The sequence below is a fragment of the Littorina saxatilis genome, linkage group LG1 (assembly GCF_037325665.1).
Source record: "Littorina saxatilis isolate snail1 linkage group LG1, US_GU_Lsax_2.0, whole genome shotgun sequence".
NCBI lineage: Eukaryota > Metazoa > Mollusca > Gastropoda > Littorinimorpha > Littorinidae > Littorina > Littorina saxatilis.
In genome coordinates, this window is record NC_090245.1 from 98006819 (window position 1) to 98028062 (window position 21244).

General features: G+C 42.1%; 1 protein-coding gene and 2 long non-coding RNA genes across 3 annotated transcripts in view; all 3 read right to left on the bottom strand.

The window, feature by feature from the left end:
- Positions 1-21244, bottom strand: part of LOC138946917 (AP-5 complex subunit beta-1-like) — a 76256-nt gene that overhangs the window by 53779 nt on the left and 1233 nt on the right. Inside the window, exons 2-4 of the mRNA XM_070318321.1 lie at positions 1536-1627; positions 846-972; positions 54-182 (exon numbers count right to left, since the gene is read on the bottom strand). Of these exons, the coding sequence (XP_070174422.1) occupies positions 54-182; positions 846-972; positions 1536-1627 (348 nt within the window). The remainder of the gene's footprint in view (positions 1-53; positions 183-845; positions 973-1535; positions 1628-21244) is intronic.
- LOC138946973 (uncharacterized) lies at positions 2066-4010 on the bottom strand. The gene is made up of 3 exons (XR_011449500.1): positions 3787-4010; positions 2942-3034; positions 2066-2699 (listed from the first exon to the last, which is right to left on the bottom strand). It is a non-coding gene; the product is annotated as an uncharacterized lncRNA (long non-coding RNA).
- LOC138946867 (uncharacterized) lies at positions 16105-17588 on the bottom strand. The gene is made up of 2 exons (XR_011449441.1): positions 17179-17588; positions 16105-16220 (listed from the first exon to the last, which is right to left on the bottom strand). It is a non-coding gene; the product is annotated as an uncharacterized lncRNA (long non-coding RNA).

A 21244-nucleotide genomic window follows, 5' to 3' on the forward strand; every position in this document is an offset into this window, starting at 1 on the left:
AATAAACTGATATCAATTCTACAGTAAACATACACACACATGGAGAAACTCACTGGGCTCCAAGTCTCGAGCTGTCTTAGGCACTGACAAGCACAACCCCTCAGTCGACGAGACGGCACATCATTTACTCGACCAACTATCTCCCACAGATGAGACACCAAGGATCCACAAGGCTCAGTCTTCTGCACAATAGAGATCAAAAGAACTCATATCTTTCAATACAGGTAAAACATAAAGAGATTGACACAACACCATGTACCATAAAAACGCTGGCACAGCAAATAAATAACAAACTTGCATGTCTCCAATCCTCTGAGGTCAGATACATGTAGTTTTCTTTACTGCATGTTCTCTGGAAGATGATCGATCTATTTGATTTTGTCAGCAAAAGACACAATATTATAACCCCCCTCTCCACTTTTTACAACAGAAAAAGGCGATATGCTCCCAGAAAAATGACAAAAACATTAAGCTTAAAGTTAAACTTGTTCACAACATGTACTTGGATTTGTATGAACATTGTATTTTGTTACCCAGTTTGTCAGGAATAAAAATTAACGAAAATGATGACAATACTGTTAGCAATACAGTGGAACCAGCCCCTTTTAAGACCTCAAAATATCTAAGAAAATCAGGTCTTAAAAAGAAGGGAGTCTTAAAATGCAGGTATATTTATAGATGTTATATGAACAGAAAGTCCGAGAAAACAGGGTCTTACAAGGGGAGTTCTACTGTATCCTTTAAAATTTCTATGCTTTCGCCTGAATGTTTCCGGAATTCCGTTAGCGCTGCAGAACCAAATTCACTACCAGAACATCTCTGACAAGAGACTAGCATCAGCTTACCAGCATGTCATTGGTGACCACCAGGGAGGTGAGGGTGAGCATCAGTTGCACAACAAAGCGCAGCCTGTCACTGCTGCCCCGCTGTTCTTGCAACACGTCCAACAGCCTGGCTGCCACCTGCTCCGCACTGCAACACAAGTCATTAATAAAATGCAATACCATAGTCCGGGCTTTGTCAAAGATTGCTTGAGCAAAATTTTTAACAATTTGATAAAAAAAATGAGGGAGTGATAGTGCCCCATCAACTTTCACTAAAAGCCAGATATGACGTCATCAAAGACATTTATTGGAAAAAACCGTCTTGGGATATTATTATGTTGGCTCTAGATACCTTACGTTTTCAATTTCATGGTTGACTACATTTTTGTCTAAAACTTGGCCTGCAAGAACATGAGCCTCTACCACCAGCCACCCAATCCACACACACACTAATCTAGCTAAGTTATTAAGGAAATATAAAGCAACTCGCTGTAACATAATTGGCAAATTATGAAAACGGTTTGATAGCAGCTGCAGTCAATATATACTGTAATTTAGGAGCATGCAATTACAATATTAAATACTTGTGTTGTAAAAATAACTACACAATAAGCTGCCTCTTTCACTGCTAAACTGACACAAAAATGCAGCCTTTCACCCTCAGAAAAATGAATATTTTGAATATCCACGAAACAAATAGTGTAAGTTTACCAGGAGGCCTCCAAACGGTCAAGTCCATACTGCTCCAAGACCGCCAACAGCTCTGTCTTCACTGTGACATCCACTTCTTCTTCATACAATGCCTGCAAAAAAAAATACAACTCTTTCCATATCAAAACAGTGGAGGCGAATTCAGTATTAGAGCTCACAGTCCTGTGTTATAGCTGCCTTGTTTTGTTTAGCGTGTGCTGACAAAACAAGCCCCGGCTCGTCAAGCGTTAAACGGTTTGTCTTTCGCCGCTAGCCTGCAGGCAAGTTGGCGTTGTTTATCTCTGGTGGCCACTGTTTATAATTCAGAATCTCGGAACCGAGTCTCAGTAAAAACTCTTGGAGAAGTCTGCAAAGCGAAGACCAGAGCTTTTTTGCTATGTCAGGCATGGGAATTGAAAATTGTAAAAAAGGCGGAAAATTTATAACTGAAGACGCGAAGCGTCAAGTCGACGGCGCGAAGCGCCTAGCCTTACTAGGGGGGTCCGGGGGCATGCCCCCCCGGAAAAAAATTTTCTCCAAAGAACCCAGCCCCGGCGAAACGTTGTTCAAGAACTTTTTTTTATTCAAGAATATTCTAGAATGTTCTAGAATGTTCTAGAATTGTTCTACTGGCATTATTCTAGAATTTTTTGGCTTGTAGAATATTCTAGAATATCGAACAAAATTCAAGAACAGCAACAATGTTCTAGAATATTTTTTTTCAAGAATGATCTTATTCAAGAACATTCTTCAAAGTTCAAGAACTGTGATCCCTTATTTTTAAAACACTTTTAATTTAATTTTTTGTTCTCCACTTATAGTTTTGGTTGTGTTTGCTACACATTCGAATTATACTACAAAATAAAGCCAAACAAACACTTGGTTCATTCTTCAAATGTTATATTGTCACAAAGAAGTAAAATAGATGACAAGTCGATCTTGGGCTAACAATGTTCACAAGCAGAATGTGTCTTCAACATTTGTCATCACTTTTCTGAACTATTGGAACTGCATGGATGTGGATGCGGTACCGCTTCTCCAGGAAAGGTCACTGTCACCAGCATCCCTTGTTGGACGATTCCCTTGGCCATCTTCACTGTCAGTCTGTGGCAGAGCATGATGGATTTGATTCAAAAGAAGGCTCAGTATCAGCTTGAAGCTTTGCAACATTGTGTCCTGTAAAGCCTGAAACACAATGCCTACAGTTTACAAAAAATCATTCATTCAAAAACTTGGAAAAAGGAACAAAAATGAAGAGTTAAATGTCCGCAGTTTGTTCTTTTTGGTATGTAAATATGGTATAGTATTGATGAAAACACATTTTCATCTGAAATAAGCCATTTTTCTCAGACGTTTTGCCCATTAATTGATTTAATCCATTCACTGGCTGATTAATTACTTCCACAGTTCGTTGACAGGACTCTTACCTTTTCCTCCAGTGATATTTTATTTATGATGTGCTTCATGGTACTTCCAGTGAGAATTCATCCAGATATCTTCTTCACCCCTCTTTCATGGACCTAGTAAATAAGAAACAAAAATGGTTTTAACAAAGGATAAACTCAAACATCAGACATTCCAAAGATCATCATCATAACTGGAGTCAATGTGAACAGAAAACTTACAAACGTATTGCTTGTCATTAATGTCATTCAATCAATCAATCAAACCAATTTTGATGCAATGGTTAATGTTACCTTTTTACATAAAAGTACATAATTCTATCAATACACTTTCGGAATATTTGTTATAATCGTCATTGTTGTAAATACCCACAGGCATGTTTACAATTTGAAGCACTTTTTTCAATTTCATTTTCAGAAACCTGTTTTCAATTTTGACCAAACCAGTCAGTCTGCTAGCGGCAAATTTAAACCAAATCTGTGAGTTCCAAACCTCAAACAAATTCAGCAGAAGTTACAGTCTATAATTTATACTTTGAAACCAACAGGTTTCGTTTATTCTGTCCAACAGTGCCAGCAGAACGCAAATCACGGCAGACTTTCTGTTTGTAAACAGACGACACAATGACACACTGAGACTGACACAGAAAAGGCGGCCGTTAAACCCAACAATCAAATCATCACATGATTAAACAGTACTTTGCTTAAAATGCAGTAAGTTTTATACATCTGCCATTTCTCATGTGTCAGATCGAAGAAGAAACTTTTAAAATTGAAGGCTGGTTTCGATTTCACAGTCACACAGTGACACACATGTTTACATCTGTACCACGTGTTGAATAAAACAAGCAAAAACAAAACATACTTACTGAGTTCATGGAAATGATGCATGGATCAATGTTGTTTTGCTTTGATGCAAAAGTGCTTCAACAAAGACAACAGAGAAAAGGTTTCTAGCTGCAGCAGTTCGTTCAAAAGAGTCTCCTTTCCTCATGGTGTACTTACAGAGCGTCGCCATTTTGCTTTTAAGGGAAGTAACTCCGGTGGACAAACTCTGGCACCGGAAGCTAAGAAACCAGGCGCCAAATTCTTTGGAAGCACGTTGTTGGAACTGAGAAAGATTTTGTAATCTCCATTTATCTGAAAAAATGGCATGCCACCGATTTGTCAATTTGCATGAAGAAATGCTGTATTCTTCATCTCAAACAAGATTTTGAACTTGGAGGTGCCACTCTGACACAAAAATGACAGATGAGTGAAACTGAAAGCACCATGGGTGAAACTGAGTCTGAGAGCAGCGATCTCACTTGAGTGGCAACAAGCTGTATCCTGATTTTCTCAGGAAAAACAAAGGTAGGTGTTTTATAAAAATTCTTTTATGTTTGATATTGTTGTTTGTTTTATGTGACATATATATACTGATCTAGGTTTAGGTTGTTTTTTGTTTTGTTTTGTTTTACAATAAGTGAATAACAATTAAATGCTTTCTCTCTTGTTTGCAAGATTTTAAGTGAAATCAGTTGAGTTACCTATAGGATTTGTTTATTTTGAACTATCATTTGTTTTGGTAGGATTGCATGACTTTTTACTCAAGCCCTTTCAAACCTATTCTTTTCTGAGTCTCTGAGTAACTGTAGTGTAATTTGCATATGCATCATTCATTGATTGTAATATATATATATATGTGTCTGACAGTGATACTAATAGTCAAGTGTCAATCAGCAAGCCGGCACTAAATTGTTTTATTTTTTTCAAATAATTGTCTTCTGAGTATTAGCTAGTCAATTACAAGACTTTACAGGAGACTGAGTTTGGTCAGGAACATATATATTTATACTTATAGAAATTCCTGCATGAACAAAGATGATTACTATTGGTATTATTTGTAAATAGTTCAGTATTTACCCCTTATTAGTAAATATAAATATATATATTCAAACTTGAGCATTTATAATATATATATATAATCAATAATGGTTGTTCTAATTTGATCACTTCTCATTTTTACAGATGCTGCATCAAAAGGCAACAAGCTGCAAACCATTAACCCATCAACATCTTGTCAGAGAGTCCCATCAACATCTTGTCAGAGAGTGCAAGTCTTTTCAAGAGCTTGAAGAGGTGCTCAAGCCAGTCAAGGCCATGGGAATAGTGATGCAAGAAGAGATTTACGCAGGTAATTAAGTGAAGGCAATCAACATTTATTGATTTAAACCTTTGTCACAACAAAATTTGGGATAATTAAATGAAAGCACAAAACATGATGAATGAATTATTCCTAAACTGAAGACAAAAATGGCTTGGAATCGCAACAAAAAGTCTCTTTGAAAATTAAATTAGTTAAATACTGTAATTTCTTTCATTCCTGGCCCGTTGCATGTCAGTCCCCAAAAACTCTCTGGATGGCATTTCTGGAAATGAAGCTAACTAAAGTTATCATTTAGTTGTTTCAATACTTTTATGAATGGTGACTTATTTGATAAAAACATTGACATGGCACACTTGATTTGACAAAATTCACATAATATTTTTCGATTTTGTAACCATCATTTCTTGAACAGTTAATGTTCTCAGCATCCAGGCGACTGATACATGTATACATTTGGTGTGGATAGAATCTGCATGAAGAATACTTCATAACTGTATTGTTTATTTTGTAGTCATTTTAAAACGGAACAAAATACATAGTAATAAAAGTATCCAGAACAGGAATTTTGCATTTGGACACCTTGACAGATTCCTGACCATATTATTGACTCTTTAAGCATGATGAAAAAAAGCACCACAAAGAAACATTTAGACTTTTAAAATTGTATTTTCATTTCACTTTACAGGGCATCCGCAACCTGCAAAGCATCGGCTCCAGTATTCAGACTGCACCCGGTGTGACCAGTGGAAAGGCTCTTCGCCAAATGAATAACCATCACCGATTTATCATCCTTCGAGTAGTTAAATTACATGTGATAAAGTATTGAATGAAATCTTGTTTTGTCTGCTGTATCAAGTATTGATGGAGGAAAAAATCACTTTAAATATTCTTGTTCTGTTATTAGTCATTAGATAGTTGTACTATCATTCTGATTTGCATGAAGAATATATTCTTAATGGATTTATTCTTAAATGCCAGCACAGAATATTCCAAGATCATTCTGAAAATTGTGTTGAGAGTATACTAGAAGTAGAACTTCAACCTAGTTTTGAATATTCTAGAATACTTAAGACATGTTCAAGAATATACTTTAAGTTAACAGGATTCAAGAATATTCCAGAAAAATGTTAAGATTCAAGAATTCTCATTTAATCTTTAGGAATAATTCAAGAAACTTCTAGAATATAAATTCATGAATATTCCTGAACTTTTTTGAATTATTCTAGAATAGTGTTAAGAATATTCTAGAATAATGTTAGGAATATTCTAGAATAATGTTAGGATCATTCTAGAATATTGTTAGGAATATTCTAGAATATTGTCAGGAATATTCTAGAATAATGTTAGGAATATTCTTCAAGTAGGCAAGAATATTCTAGAATTATTCAAGTCCTTTTTCAAGAATATTCCTTACCAAAACATCAAAATATTCTAGTTAAAATTCAAGAATTCTCATTTAATCTTTATGAATAATTCAAGAAACTTCTAGAATATATATTCATGAATATTCATGAACGTTTCTTGAATGGTTCTAGAATTGTTCTTGACCGTTTCGCCGGGGAGATGGTGCAATCTGGTGTCATCTGAGCTCCAAGTTTGCCATTAAATTCTGTTTTTAGAATCAGAGTTTTTAGTACAAAAATGTACCAATTTTTGCTTTTTTGAAGAAAAAAAATATATACATGTATTATATATGGTTTAAATTTGTAAAAAAATTGATCTGTTGAGACAAACAGGAAAATGTAACTTGTAACACAATCTGTGCAATCTGGTTTACTTTCAAACATAAAAGTTCAATAACTGAGGCGGGCGGTAGCAGTGCGTGAACAAAGTACGGAAAGTTTTCGCGGGCTTTTGCGCAAAGGCCAAAGTAACCGGTGCTTTTTTTGTGCGCCTCCCCCCTTTATTTTTTCGGCGGACACTTTTGCATTTTCGGCGGAACAAAAAAAAAATTCGGCGGAAATCCGCCATTTGGCGGACAATTCCCATGCCTGTATGTGTGTGGGGGTTTTGCAGACGACATTTTGAAGCATACGCGTTGCCATAACTGCATCAAAATGTTGTATTAAAAACTTCGATAAAGTATCTCAGTTGCACATTTTAGCAAGGTCAATCATTATGCTAATTTAAAATCGCTTCAAGCACTTATTGATTCAAACCAAAACTGTGAAATATAATCTGCTAACACTTTCTTTTATCTATCTAGAGAGTATTGCCAGGATGGTCACGTGCTTCCGTCTTAAATAAACGGGATTATGTATGGATGAACCGAGTTGCATTCACTGAAGTGGCCGTAACACAGGTTAAATAGCAATCTGTTAAGCACACAATCTCCCCCCCCCCCCCTCCCCAGCCCCCCAAACAGATTAACAAAATAAAAGAAGATGATTTTAGAAACAGCAGCCGGAGAGAGGCCCGCGGGGAGGGGGGGGGGGGGGGGGATTAAAGATTGGAATTTAATTATAATTGGATAGATCCGCCGCACTGCCAAGAAAAGTGTACAGTGTTTCACCCACTTTCCCGAAAATATATGCATCTGTGTTAAAATTGTCAAAATGGAGTTCCAACTTATCATCAGTGATCAGACATAATTATGTAGATAGATGATCAATGTAGGCTATATTATATCTCTGTTATCATGCACTACTGACTCAACAACACAAATACTTGCTGAATATAATATCTCTATTTGAAACCATATCCAAAGGAACCTTTTGTCTCTGTTGATAAATATCGAAGTTCATTGCATTATCTTTACTCTAGACTTGTATTCAGTTTCTCTGTCAGAGCAAAGTATCGTCTGCTACAGACACCGACCCAGCAGTAAGAAAGCATAGGCTCTAGCTGAATACATTTTATTTTTTTCTCGTCAAAAGTAGAAAATACATTCATTCGTAAAGAAGAACTAGGGTTTAGATGAAAAGGTTAGTCAATGTAATATCATATAGATTAAGGAAGATTTTTAAGAAAGTGCCGATTGTGTTTTTTGTGGTTAGGCCTATCTTTTATCGCGAGTTCCGACAGTAGCGGCTCGGTTACTGCGGACCAGCATAACTGAGTTCACACAGAACTATTCTCAGCTGCACTCAACATGGAAAAAAACCTGTGTTAATTGTTTTAAGACAACCACATTTTCAGTGTAACACTACTTTGAAACTTCTGCTTCTTGTCATCATTATAATCATTGCAAGGGCTCCAGGAACTGAGAAATGTTAAACACACTTAAAACCACGTAAATGTTACAGGAAGGCGCCTATGGTGCCACAGATTTCCGAATTCCTGCGGCTCAGCAGCTAGCGGCCGCCGTGACCTTGCAGGGCGGAGCATCGAAATTTGCGCGGAATATTCAAAAAGCTTAAACCACACTCACTTTTTTTTCTCTTGAAAACAGCATAAATATTGTTTTAAGCGTAATAAGTTTAATCTGTATGTATGTTGGAGGTGTAAATGCACTAACATGCATATTTTGTTGCTTGTAAGATGTAGTGTTCACTTACAAAACTTTGACAAGTTTGGTCTTTCGGTTGGCGGTGTAATGTGATTCTTATGTACCGGTTCGACATGTAGGAAACAGCAGTATTTTAACTGATTTCTTCCGCATTGAATCTTTCTTTGTGCAATCAGTATAGAAGATTGCAGAGAGTGTATTCTGATGATTTAAAATGTGTGTTTTATTATTAAGCAGCCCTGATAGTACTGACTATGTCTCTTTCTACTAAACTGACTCAGTGTGTGACTTCTTAACTGTGCACATTTTCAGCCAGAAATTCATTTCTCTTCCTTGTCTTGCTTGCAAATTTGTTCTTTCCTGGCCGAGCGATAACATAAACACCCCTGCCAAGGGTTGTGTTCTGCGATGTTTTAGAGCTCGGAAAGGCAGCAGAGGGCTTGTCATCAGCTTTCTCTAAATGGATTGCTTGAGGGCTAATAAGGAAGGGATACTGCTATATCAGTGGTGGTTGTTGACATCTTGTATATACAGCTTGCTGAATCCTAATGCATGGGCCAAAGAAGGAAACTCGGCTCCACTGATTTGATATGACTTCCAGTCAATTTCCTGTATCTGTATCTGTGTGAGTGTGATAGTACGTTGAAAAACCACTTCTGGCATTTGATCAACGGGAGGGAGCGCATGTAAATAAGTCATAGACTGGGTGGAGATGAGATTTAAAGATCTCCACAGATCCTGCCAGAACTTGATCGTCCTGTCATGTCAGCCTCCACTTCTAATAGTCCAGGCATCTTAGCCACTTTAGTTAGCAATGCCACATGATTTTGTAGACTTCACTTGTTCCACACAAAATGAGACTTATCTGAAAGAACTCTTCGTGCTGAATACAGATCAGTTTGAATTTTGCAAATTGGTTAATTCAGCGCGAAGTTATGGTCGATTACAGATCGGGAATTTAGGCATTCCGGGGGAAAAGTATCAACTATACAGTCTATAGGGATAATAGGAAATGAAGTGGCACCGTGCAGATCAACAAAAAACGTGTTTTTTCAACATAATTTTCACATCTTAGGGAATTTATAGACAAAACTTGGTATGTGTAATGAAAAGCATCTGCCGAGTCTAATGACAGCGAAAGAAATTATGTGTGATGCGCGTGGAGCCTGCTAATTTGCATAAATTAGCATAATTTTGTAAACATTATAATATGCTTGTGATTCATTTCTAGTGAAAGCTTGTTATTTGCATTTTATTTGTCTTAGAGTACTTCATTGATGGTAAACATGGTAAACAAAGGTCAAAAAATGTTTTTGCATAAATTTGCATAATTAATTACATGTCAATGCAATGCGATTGTCCGCAACTTAAAACGAACATAACTTAGCTTACAATCATCAGATTTTAAAAATGTAAAGTGAGATCTGATCAGTTCTGTACCTGCAATGTGTTAATGCCCTAAAGGATGTAACTAAATATGTAACTGGAAAATTTCCTAAATAAATTATCATTTAATTAATATACTTACCCGAATCACATTAGCATTGAGTCACCTGAGATGCTTATCACTGAAAAACGCTTACCCGGCTAAAGAATTTAAAGGGAAGCAACCCCATCACCAAAACGAAAGTGAAAGTAGCTTTGGTAATGGGCCAGTACACCGGGAGTTACCTCCCATACGGGTGTATGCCACGTCACTTCCTCTAGGAACACGTGCCTATTATCATACGGCTTTAAAAAATCTTAAAACCATAAGCGGGGCAGGTGGGAGGGAATACAGTATGTGATTCGGGTAAGTATATTAATTAAATGATAATTTATTTAGGAAATTTTCCATTTAATATCATATTCTTACTCCGAATCACATTAGCAGATAACATCAACAAGGCGGTGGGCTAGAAATGAATCAAAACTCACCATCAAGATCTGGACAGGAACTGGCCTGCTGCTATGAGCGCTGGAAGGCCTCTGGAGCCATCCTGTCGAAGAGCTGTGACGTCCCGAAGATAAAAGTTTATGAAAACATCTTCGGAACGCCAATACGCAGTTGTCAGCACCTCCTCTAGACGTCTGGAGCGCAGAACTGCCAGAGAGGATGCCCACGCCCTCGTCTCATGGGCTCGGGCCGAGTCAAGTGGCAAGGAGGGCATAACCCCCCCCCTCTTTGTGCGCCTCCACTCATAAGCCTGCTTGATGAGCGAGGACACCCACCGGGCCAACGTTACCTTCGACAAATCTTTCTCGCGCCTAGTAAGGAGAGAGATAAACAACAACTTCTGAGAACTAGACCGAATCGGCTGAGTCCGGGCTAAGTACAGACGAAGTGCCCTCACAGGGCAATTGACCGAATCGGGGTCACCCGGGGCCAACGCGCTGGTCAGAGCCTTAACTCTAACCAGCGGAGAGGCCTGCCCCGGAGACTGATTCTTGGCCAGGAAATCAGGCCGGAAACGCAAAGATGCGGAACCGTCCGGCTCAAAGGAGATATCTCCAGGCTGACCCGACAGGGCGTGGACCTCGCTACCCCGTCGGGCCGTAGCCAACAAAAGGAGAAACAGCGCTTTGCGAGTGACATTGAACAGACTGGCCTCGCTTAAAGGCTCAAAATCCGCAGAACGAAGGAATTCCAGGATTAAAAACAAGTCCCACTTGGGAGCGGGCAAACGAGCTTTAGCTTCCTTAAGAGCAGCCCCTTTAATGACTGCAGCTATAACGCCCCCGACTCGAACAGAACGACCAATCTGCTGAAGAGTCGCCGAAATAGCGGAGCGCCGGACCCTCAACGAGGAGACTGAGGCGCCCTGTGAAGACATGAAAGAGAGGTGGTTAGCGACCTGAATAGAGCGCGGAGCCACCGAACTCACCCCTCTAGCTGAACACCAGGCAGTCCATGCCTTCCAGTGGGAAGCATAAACTGAAGAGGTGGACGCTCTATGCGAGCGAGCCACCAAGTCCAGAGTCAAAGACGACGCCCCAGAGCGCTTCAGCGAGTCCCGAACAACTTCCACACGTGAAGCTTCAGAAGACTGGGCTCCTCGTGTGGAATGCCTGTTCGGGGCTGCACTAGTTCCCCTCGCACGAGTGCGAGAGGAATGGGGGGCCCTTGGGCAAGCCGAAGAAGATCTGGAAACCAGACCTGCGACGGCCACAGAGGAGCGACCAGAAGAAGAAGGGCCGGCTCCTCCATCTCCGCTTTCCGGATTACTCGGCTGAGTAACGGAAAGGGAGGAGTCTGAAGATCTGTATGTGCCCCCCAACCCTCCCTGGACGCATCTGTAAAGAGGTCCAGGTCGGGGAGGGGCACGACGATCGGAACACCTCTGCAGACCCACTCCGTGTGCAACCACGGAAGGGTCGCAGACTGGAACCATCCCTGCAAAGGGATGAGGGCGTCCCAGTCCACCAGAGGAGAGTCCACAAACGGCTTCAGCGCGAACTGAAGCGGACATTTGTGGACCCGGCCCAGTGAAACCAGAAGAGCCATAGACTCCATCTGCCCCAAGATGGAGGCGAGCGAGCGGATGGAAGCCAACAGGAGAGGTAAAGTGGAGCGAATCTGAGCTTGGAGCTTGTCCACCCTTCTCTGAGAAGGCTGGACAGTCCAAGCGACCGTGTCGAAAGACATCCCCAGATAAGTGAATGTCTGTGACGGGGTCAGCTCCGACTTTACCCGGTTGATCGAGAACCCCAACCAGTTGGATTCTCGAAGAACCGTCAGGGTATCCTGCGAACAGCCGCTCTGGGACTGGTTCATGATGAGCCAGTCGTCCAGATAAGCCCGCAGACGGATACCCTGGGACCTCACCAGTGCACAGACCTGTCTCACCACCATGGTGAAAATCCACGGTGCGAGAGACAGCCCGAAAGGGAGTGCGCGAAACTGGTAGATCTGATCTCCCCACCGGAAACGAAGCCATTTCCGGTCGGTCGGATGCATAAGAATGTGAAAGTATGCGTCCGTGAGATCGATCGAGGTCACCCAGTCTCCTGGGCGGAGAGAGTCTCGGACAGAGGCTGGCGTCTCCATCTTGAATTTTATCTCCCTCAAGAAAGTATTGAGGAGAGATAAATCCAACACGGGACGCCATCCTCCTGATGCTTTGGGAACAGCGACCAGACGCCCGTAAAATCCCAGGGAGCTGTGGACCCGAACTCTCTCCACCGCGCCCTTCTGCTCCAGGGAGGCAATTTCCGACTGCAAGACGGAACGTGCTTCCTGCGAGAAGGGGGGCTTGAACCGCGGAGGCACTCGGGTAAGAGGCGCCTTTTCCTCCCGCCAGAGTAGACAGAAGCCCGAACTCACCACTCCCACAATCCATTGGCTGTCTACTACCGACATCCAACGAGAAAGTGCCCGGGAGGGGCCTCCCGCCATCACCAAGGTGGAGGGCGGGAGGGAGGTGAGATCGGGAGCGCTTCATTGGGGGTGTGGCTTACTTCCAGAGCCGCCACGCCCCCTCCCCGATGCCGTCCTCTTCTTCCCACCACGAGCGGCCGGCGAAGCCTGCCGCTTCTGAGCTGGCTTGGGGTTAGACGATGTCTGAGCCTGCTTCTGTTTAGAAGGCTGAGACTGTTTCACCCCCTTCAGAGTGTAGTCAAGGAACTGACTGTCCTTGTTTGACTGAATCTCCTTCTGTCTGGCATCCAGTGCCAGCGGACAGAAGAGAGACTCCTCTGAGACCGGGGAGACTCTCAAGGTCTCCCTAGTAGCCAGCTCCGTGAATTGGGACTGCGAGAGGAAGAGATCCCTCCTGCAGAGTACCGCTTGGGTGTACTGCAGGGAGGAAAGACGCAATTGTTCCTCATTGACCTTGGCCAATGCGGTCAAAAGCGCAGAGACATCGTCCGCATTCTGTTCTTCACTGAGAGTGAAAGGAACTAGCGAATCGGTCAATGCCCGAGACAGAGCCCGAACGAGAGTCTCCGCAATGGAGGACAGTTCGATCTGCCGACGTCCAACCTCCTCAGCAGAGAGGAGGGAAGCCTCGGAAACCGGCAAAACCGAATCACGCTTGATCGGTTTAGTCAGAAGAGGCAGCAATTCCCGGGAAACCGGAAGGGTAGCCCTAGGGAGTGCAAAAGACGCCAGCCAATTCTGGCTCTGATTGGGCATGCCAAGCTTCCTATTGGCCGTAGGCACGAAGGAAGAGGCTTGGGCAGCTGAAGCCACCCACTGCTGAGCTGATTCCGGAACTGGACCAAAAGGAAGCAGTAACGGAACAGGCACTGGCCGAATACCACTCCCCGCATGTGCTGGACGAACCAGTGAATGCGAAAGTTGGTAAGCCACTGACGGAGACTCGGCGAACCGGAAGGAAGAAACATCCTCCTGTGCCGGCCGGAAGTCCGCCATGGCAGAAGGAACGAATGATGCGGAAGAGTCCGCAGCCACCACCCCTTCAGGAAAATAACGAGACGTTACTTCCGCCGCGACGTCAAGAACAGACTTGAGCTTCGACGGAAACACGCCCCGCGACTCCTCGCTGACCACTGATGGAGCATCAGAATAGTCACACGTGGAACCATGACCGAAGTCACCAGTTCCGGAAGCAGAAGCATGCCCTGGCAAACCGGAAACCGGAAAAGCCTGAGCACTAACGTCATCCTGCCGCCCAAAACCCTGTGAAGGTAAAGGGTAAGCAGGACGACCATCCGCAAAAACCGGAGCTGGATGAGCTGACGTCACTCCCCCGACTGAGTGGAGTGATGCCTGCTCAAGCCTAGGCGCTTGAAAGCCGGAAGGCGCACGCTGTAATCCACTATCTGGTATCCGGAAGGAACCACCAGAAGAGGAAGAAGCGTTTCCGGCCGAAACCGGAAGTGTAGTCAACGGAACCGCAAAATGCGGAAGTGAAGACTGCACTGGTTGACTTCGCGATCCGGAAGGACCGGAAGTCAGTGAATACTCCATCCTGCCGCGACCGCCGTAGCGTGCCGGAGCGGACGGATCATCACTTCCGGCAAGTGCCGGAAATGCGGCAGTCGAAACCGACTGCCGCCGCTGTTCGAACAAGTCCGGGGCCTCGTAGGTTATCGCCGGAAATGAAAGATCAGCAAGGTATCGGTCGTGACCCGATGCGAAAGAGCTGTCCCCCGAAGGAGAACGTCCAGGCGCCTCACGAGGGCTATCGGACCAGCTCTGCTTACCAACCGACGCTGAAGAGGGAGGACGCTGCTCCAAGCCGGAAGTGGAGGACAAAGACACGGAAGCCAATGCCCGGACGTCACTGCCAGATGCCGGAAACGCCGAACTGCTGGCGACGGAACGCTGAAATTCTGCCTGCACCAAGCTGCGGATTTCTGGAACCAGTGACTTTAACAGAGAGGAAACCAACGCACCTTGTCCAGGTGCTAACAAAGAAGACGAAGTCTCCGATGTAGAGACAGGTGCAGAAGTAACAGTAGCGCTAGGCGCCGCAAAAGAAGCAGAAGTAGTAACAGCGCTAGGCGCCGAGATTGGTACAGCCAACAAAGTGTTACGCTCTTGGTCTGTAACAAGTAACGTTGCCTTGGAAGAGGAAGACTTAGCCTTAATTTTCCCCTTGGGGTCCGACTTGCCACGGCGCTTGTCTGAATCAGACATGTTGACAACAACACGTGGCAACGCGAAAAAATTTACTGAAACATAAGTCTAAACGACTGGAAAATTCAGTAAACACACGCACTAATGCGTTAACAAAATACTATAGCTAAACTTGCCCCACAAGCAGAGGCACGGAGAGCTACAAACAAAGTCACACGAGCTAGAAAACTAACTCACACAACAAAATGGCGACACGCAAGACACTGACACAAACGTCAACAACACGTGGCAAAGTAAAAAGATTTACTGAAACGTAAGTCAAAACGACTGAAAACACAGTAAACACACACGCTTACGCGTCAACAAAATACTAAAGCTACACTTGCCCAAACAGAAAGAGGGCACGCAGAGCTACTAGCAAAGTCACACGAGTTAGCTAACTAACTCACACAACAAAATGGCGAAACACGCAAGTCACTGACACACAAGTCCGTAAAAAACGGACAACGTACAGTAACGAAACAGCGCAAACAACCAACAACAAACGGGAACGAGCTCACCAAACTGTAGGCAAGGCGAGCAGACAAGCTGGGTAACGTGGCCGGCGGGTGTCACTCAAACACACAAGGTCAGCCACAGAGCGTCAAAAAGTGAACCGTCCTCTCCGAGGTGAAAAAGACGTATGATAATAGGCACGTGTTCCTAGAGGAAGTGACGTGGCATACACCCGTATGGGAGGTAACTCCCGGTGTACTGGCCCATTACCAAAGCTACTTTCACTTTCGTTTTGGTGATGGGGTTGCTTCCCTTTAAATTCTTTAGCCGGGTAAGCGTTTTTCAGTGATAAGCATCTCAGGTGACTCAATGCTAATGTGATTCGGAGTAAGAATATGATATTAAATGGCATTTACTTGTTTTGTATATGATATATTTGTGCATGTGCATGCATGTTACGGAGTGACTGACTGAGAGTGTGAGAGATTCTTTACGGCATGGATCAAGATTCGAAAGAATGCACAAAATCAATATAATGTAAACCATAAACTGAAAGTCAAACAACTACATCGTTTACAATTACATTGGTTTATTGACCGACATCATAGACATGTCAACTAAAAAAATATTTCGAATCTTCGGCTGTGGCGGCGTCCGGCAGCTCACAAGCCGCTTCCTGTTCCCATGCCTGAAACATACAAATGCAAAATCTGCTTTATGAACAAAATATGTAGATGAATAAGTACTTATGTGTAGTCAATTATTGTAGCCCAACTTATTTTACTTCAATATGACTTGTGGCAGTGAGTGAGGATGAGCAGCTGACGCACATTGTGTGGAAGGCTGGAAAGCACGGAAAGGAGAATTCAAAAATGTTTTTCTTTTGTTTCCTCAAAGTCTTCAGTTTTGCCTTCATGCGAGTAATTCGCATTTTCGCCATCAGGATAGCATTGTCAGTTGTCTCAAAACATCCAACTTGGCAGAGAGAGAGAGAGAGATAATAATACCAAAGCTTTCATTTTCTTGTAAATCATAAAAACACATTTTTATCTTGGCCAAACAAATATAAGTTAGTTTTCTGAGCAACAACAAAGGAATCAAAATGATGACTAGAGTGGAGCTGTGAAGCACATCAAACCTGCTCTCCCTTGTGGAACATTCCAAGTGCAAAGCCTCGGCATCGTAACGACCCGGTTCTAAAAATAGATCGTTGAGATTAGGAGTGTGTTCACTGTGGACTCGCCCAAACTGTCAGAACGATTCTAGTTTCAATGATTCTTCACATTCTTTTTCCGCAAATCTTGATCTATTCAAAGTACTGCGATCAGAACAGAAAACCAGTTACTAACATGAACTACACTGGAAAATATTGGAACCAGAATCTAGAACTCCAATCTTGCAAGTCGCATTGTTGTGCAGTACAAGGCCGCAAAGGCTGGCTGAAGCAAAATGACAAAAAAGTACGATCGAGAGGAGGGGGTGACTCGATGCAAATTAATATTCCGGGCGTTGTATTAATCATCCACAAATAAAATTCATAGCTCTAAACAGATAAGATAATAAGGAATCGGAATATATCCGTTATGTAATGATACTAATAGCATAAATACCATGATTCTTCAACTAACATGAAGTGTAACACTCACCGCCATTTTTCTGCTCTTTACAAGAAGACCGGAACGGTATAACGGTAGCCGAACGAAAGAGCAATCTTTTCTCTGATTGGCTGGCTTTACAGAAAGTCGATCCAATGACAAACAACGACGTAAAGCGAGTTTGAAAACGGAACCCGATTCCGGTGCAGACGACTTGAGCGTGCCGTTTCATGGCGGCCCCAACACGATCGCATTTTTATGCTCGGCAAACAATTTCACAGCGAAAACAACACGGATACACAACAAACTTCACAACTGTGTACTTTAAACCTTTATTGAAAACTTCTTTTCATTAAGCCTTCATGCAAATGCTATCAAACTAGCAGTATTTCATCATTGGAGTGAGTTGGTGGAAATAAGTGTAAATTTCGCCCTGCAGTGGTAGGTGCTTTGGCATTGCTACTTTAGTGAAGGGAACGTTGAAGTGACAATGACTAGGTTTAAAATGTCCCTTATCAGAAAGTTCAACCTCAGTCCTTTGATGTTTATTAAACACATTTTCATATAAAGTTGGCGCTTCATACGGAAAAATGGCTTTGAAATTGACCCAAATCCTTCTTTGGGCTCTGTAAATGTCGTTTGGGGGTATGGTTGTAAAATGGTATCTACTGGTCACCCCAATGTATAAACTGAAAACTCTTTCTGCACCAGAACACGCAGAAAGGATTGTATCTGCCTGATGTCTGATGCTTTTCAAAATCCCCAACCACTAACACCTTCAAAACGGACTTTAACTGACACTGTTGTTTTTCCCTATATAATCCTTACTATTTTTCCGAGACGTCGTCGTGTTGTGTATTTAGCTTGCCACAACCTCATACATGGTCCTAAAAGTTAAAGTTGAAGAAAATACTAAAGATAAATGAAAAAGCTGACGCAGTGTCATTCGCACCGTGAATCCCCCCATGGGAACATACTAAAGTCTGGTTCCAAATAGGCTCAATTTCCTTCTATTTCTTTGTATTTCTGCCTCGTAGGGGTAGGGGTGTTCAAACCAAAGGCACCTTTAAACCAAAATTCAAATCACACATCTTACAATACTAAGACACTCAGCAGTAAAAGGGTGTCTGCTGGTAAAAAATTCCAAACAATCCTAAAAGTACTTCACTACTAAAAGTGCTTTTAAAAAGAGCCGTTATTTTTCCCTCTATATTCAGTATTGTGTTTTCTGCGAACATGTAGTCTATTTAGATGGTTGTCGTGTGCACTTGAGTTGCTAAAGCGTTTTCAGTTGGGCATATGTCGAAAAGCAAAGAATTAGCCCTTTGAAAACCATCAGAACTGTCACACAAAAATAACATTTACCTATCTCACCAACTGACCAAACATAGGGCTTTTCCTTATGTATTATGTATTGTCGTGTTTTTTGTAGCATACTTGTGAAAACAGCCACCACTGTTGTAAATGATACTTTAAAGAGCATTATTTCATTTTTACAGTTGAAGGACAACCTGGACTGCCGTATATTACAGCTGTTTTACAATCAGCCAAAATTTTCTTAACAAACGTATGTTAAGAACAACTCCCACAGTGAAATTGAAGGAAAACAAAGTGAAAATCCGCCTGCCATAGAGGAGCTAAAGAATCAACAATAAACGACTGCATGGATAGCTTGATGCACGAATGCATTGCGGACATGTTTGTCTCCAACCAAGAGAAAGTTCCAAAAAATCCCTTTTGTGCTTCTTATTATACAGTGACGTCAAAGACAGCCTTTTCTGCTGTTCATACATTCAGGGGTTATGGTTACACTAAACGACGTAGTTGTAGCCATACTGCCATCCAGATTTATTTTTTCCTTGCGAGCAGTCACAGGGTGTTTGTGCTGTCTGCCAACCGTTAGATGACCCCGCCCAAGTCTGTTAAGGGACCGTTTGACCGTTATAGAACGCGTCTTTTTGATTTTTTGGCACAGTTGGAAACGGTTGATTTTTATCCCTACCATTGTTTCCAAACATTATATAGGAATGTTTTGTGAACAACGGATAATAGCCGCTACTCGCATGTGTAGCAAAAGTGAGCGTACATACTCACCCTGGTCGTACAGCCGTTGTCCGTTGCCCGTCTTTATCTGTCTGTACTGAACATTACCTTTGGATATTTCTCCAACGCTATGAAGTGAAGAAACACCAAATGTTGCAAAATGTTGTATGACCCCAAGAGCTCAAAAAAGATACTTGAGAACCTTGACCTTACCATAAGGTCAAGGTCACAGGGAGAATTAATGTGGTCTAAAAACTGCAAAATTTCACATTGTGCCAGTTTTCTGGAAAACAAATTAAAAACAGCGGGCTTAGTTTTGTATGGTATACAAGAAAAAGAAAGCCTTATCTTCTGATACCATTTTGGTTGACCTCGCTTCAATGTCAAGGTCAGAGGAGCCCTTCAAAGTTGAATTGTAGACATATTTTGATGTGAGCTTGCCCCTTTAACTTTACTATGGACGATATCTCTTACAAACTTAAACACTGAGTGGGGCGTTTGTTAGAATTTCATAGTGAGCCACATCTGGTCACATATCGTTAGGGTCAAGGTCACATTGACCCCTATGAAAAATGTGACCAAGCCGGGTAAAGAAATCCATGTGTCTTGGTAAAAAATCTTAACAAAGCAAAGCCCATGCGACTCTCATGCTTGACCTTTGTCTTAAAGTGACCTTGACCTTCAGGTGACCTTGAAGGTGAAGGTCTAACAACTGAAGCTGGCAAGGACATTGTACACTATTAGAACTGTTTTACAGATTTTTCCTACCAAATTACACATGACCTTTGGCCAAGGTCAAGATCATCAAAGGTCACACATCACAAGGCTATCAATTCAAGACATAGGAAGCATAAACATACTTATTGGCACTTTCTACAAAGAGACATTGTCACTTTTAGTGATTCAATTGCCCGTTTCAGTCACATTTCATAAGGGGCAAAGTGACCTTGACCTTGATGATATGTGACTAAATGTGGCTCAACATCAGTATATAACATGTGCCCCACACAATTATGAAGTTTGAAAGATTTTTTTCATAGTTCAGGGTCAAGGTTACTTCAAAACATGTATACAATTCAACTTTGAAGGACTCCTGTGACCTTGACATTGAAGCGAGGTCAACCAAAATGGTATCAGAAGATAAGGCTTTCTTTTTCTTGTATACCATACAAAACTAAGCCCGCTGTTTTTAATTTGTTTTCCAGAAAACTGGCACAATGTGAAATTTTGCAGTTTTTAGACCACATTCATTCTCCCTGTGACCTTGACCTTAAGGTAAGGTCAAGGTTCTCAAGTATCTTTTTTGAGCTCTTGGGGTCATACAACATTTTGCAACATTTGGTGTTTCTTCACTTCATAGCGTTGGAGAAATATCCAAAGGTAATGTTCAGTACAGACAGATAAAGACGGGCAACGGACAACGGCTGGACGACCAGGGTGAGTATGTACGCTCACTTTTGCTACACATGCGAGTAGCGGCTATTATCCGTTGTTCACAAAACATTCCTATATAATGTTTGGAAACAATGGTAGGGATAAAAATCAACCGTTTCCAACTGTGCCAAAAAATCAAAAAGACGCGTTCTATAACGGTCAAACGGTCCCTTAACAGACTTGGGCGGGGTCATCTAACGGTTGGCAGACAGCACAAACACCCTGTGACTGCTCGCAAGGAAAAAATAAATCTGGATGGCAGTATGGCTACAACTACGTCGTTTAGTGTAACCATAACCCCTGAATGTATGAACAGCAGAAAAGGCTGTCTTTGACGTCACTGTATAATAAGAAGCACAAAAGGGATTTTTTGGAACTTTCTCTTGGTTGGAGACAAACATGTCCGCAATGCATTCGTGCATCAAGCTATCCATGCAGTCGTTTATTGTTGATTCTTTAGCTCCTCTATGGCAGGGGGATTTTCAATTTGTTTTCCTTCAATTTCACTATGGGAGTTGTTCTTAACATACGTTTGTTAAGAAAATTTTGGCTGATTGTAAAACAGCTGTAATATACGGCAGTCCAGGTTGTCCTTCAACTGTAAAAATGAAATAATGCTCTTTAAAGTATCATTTACAAC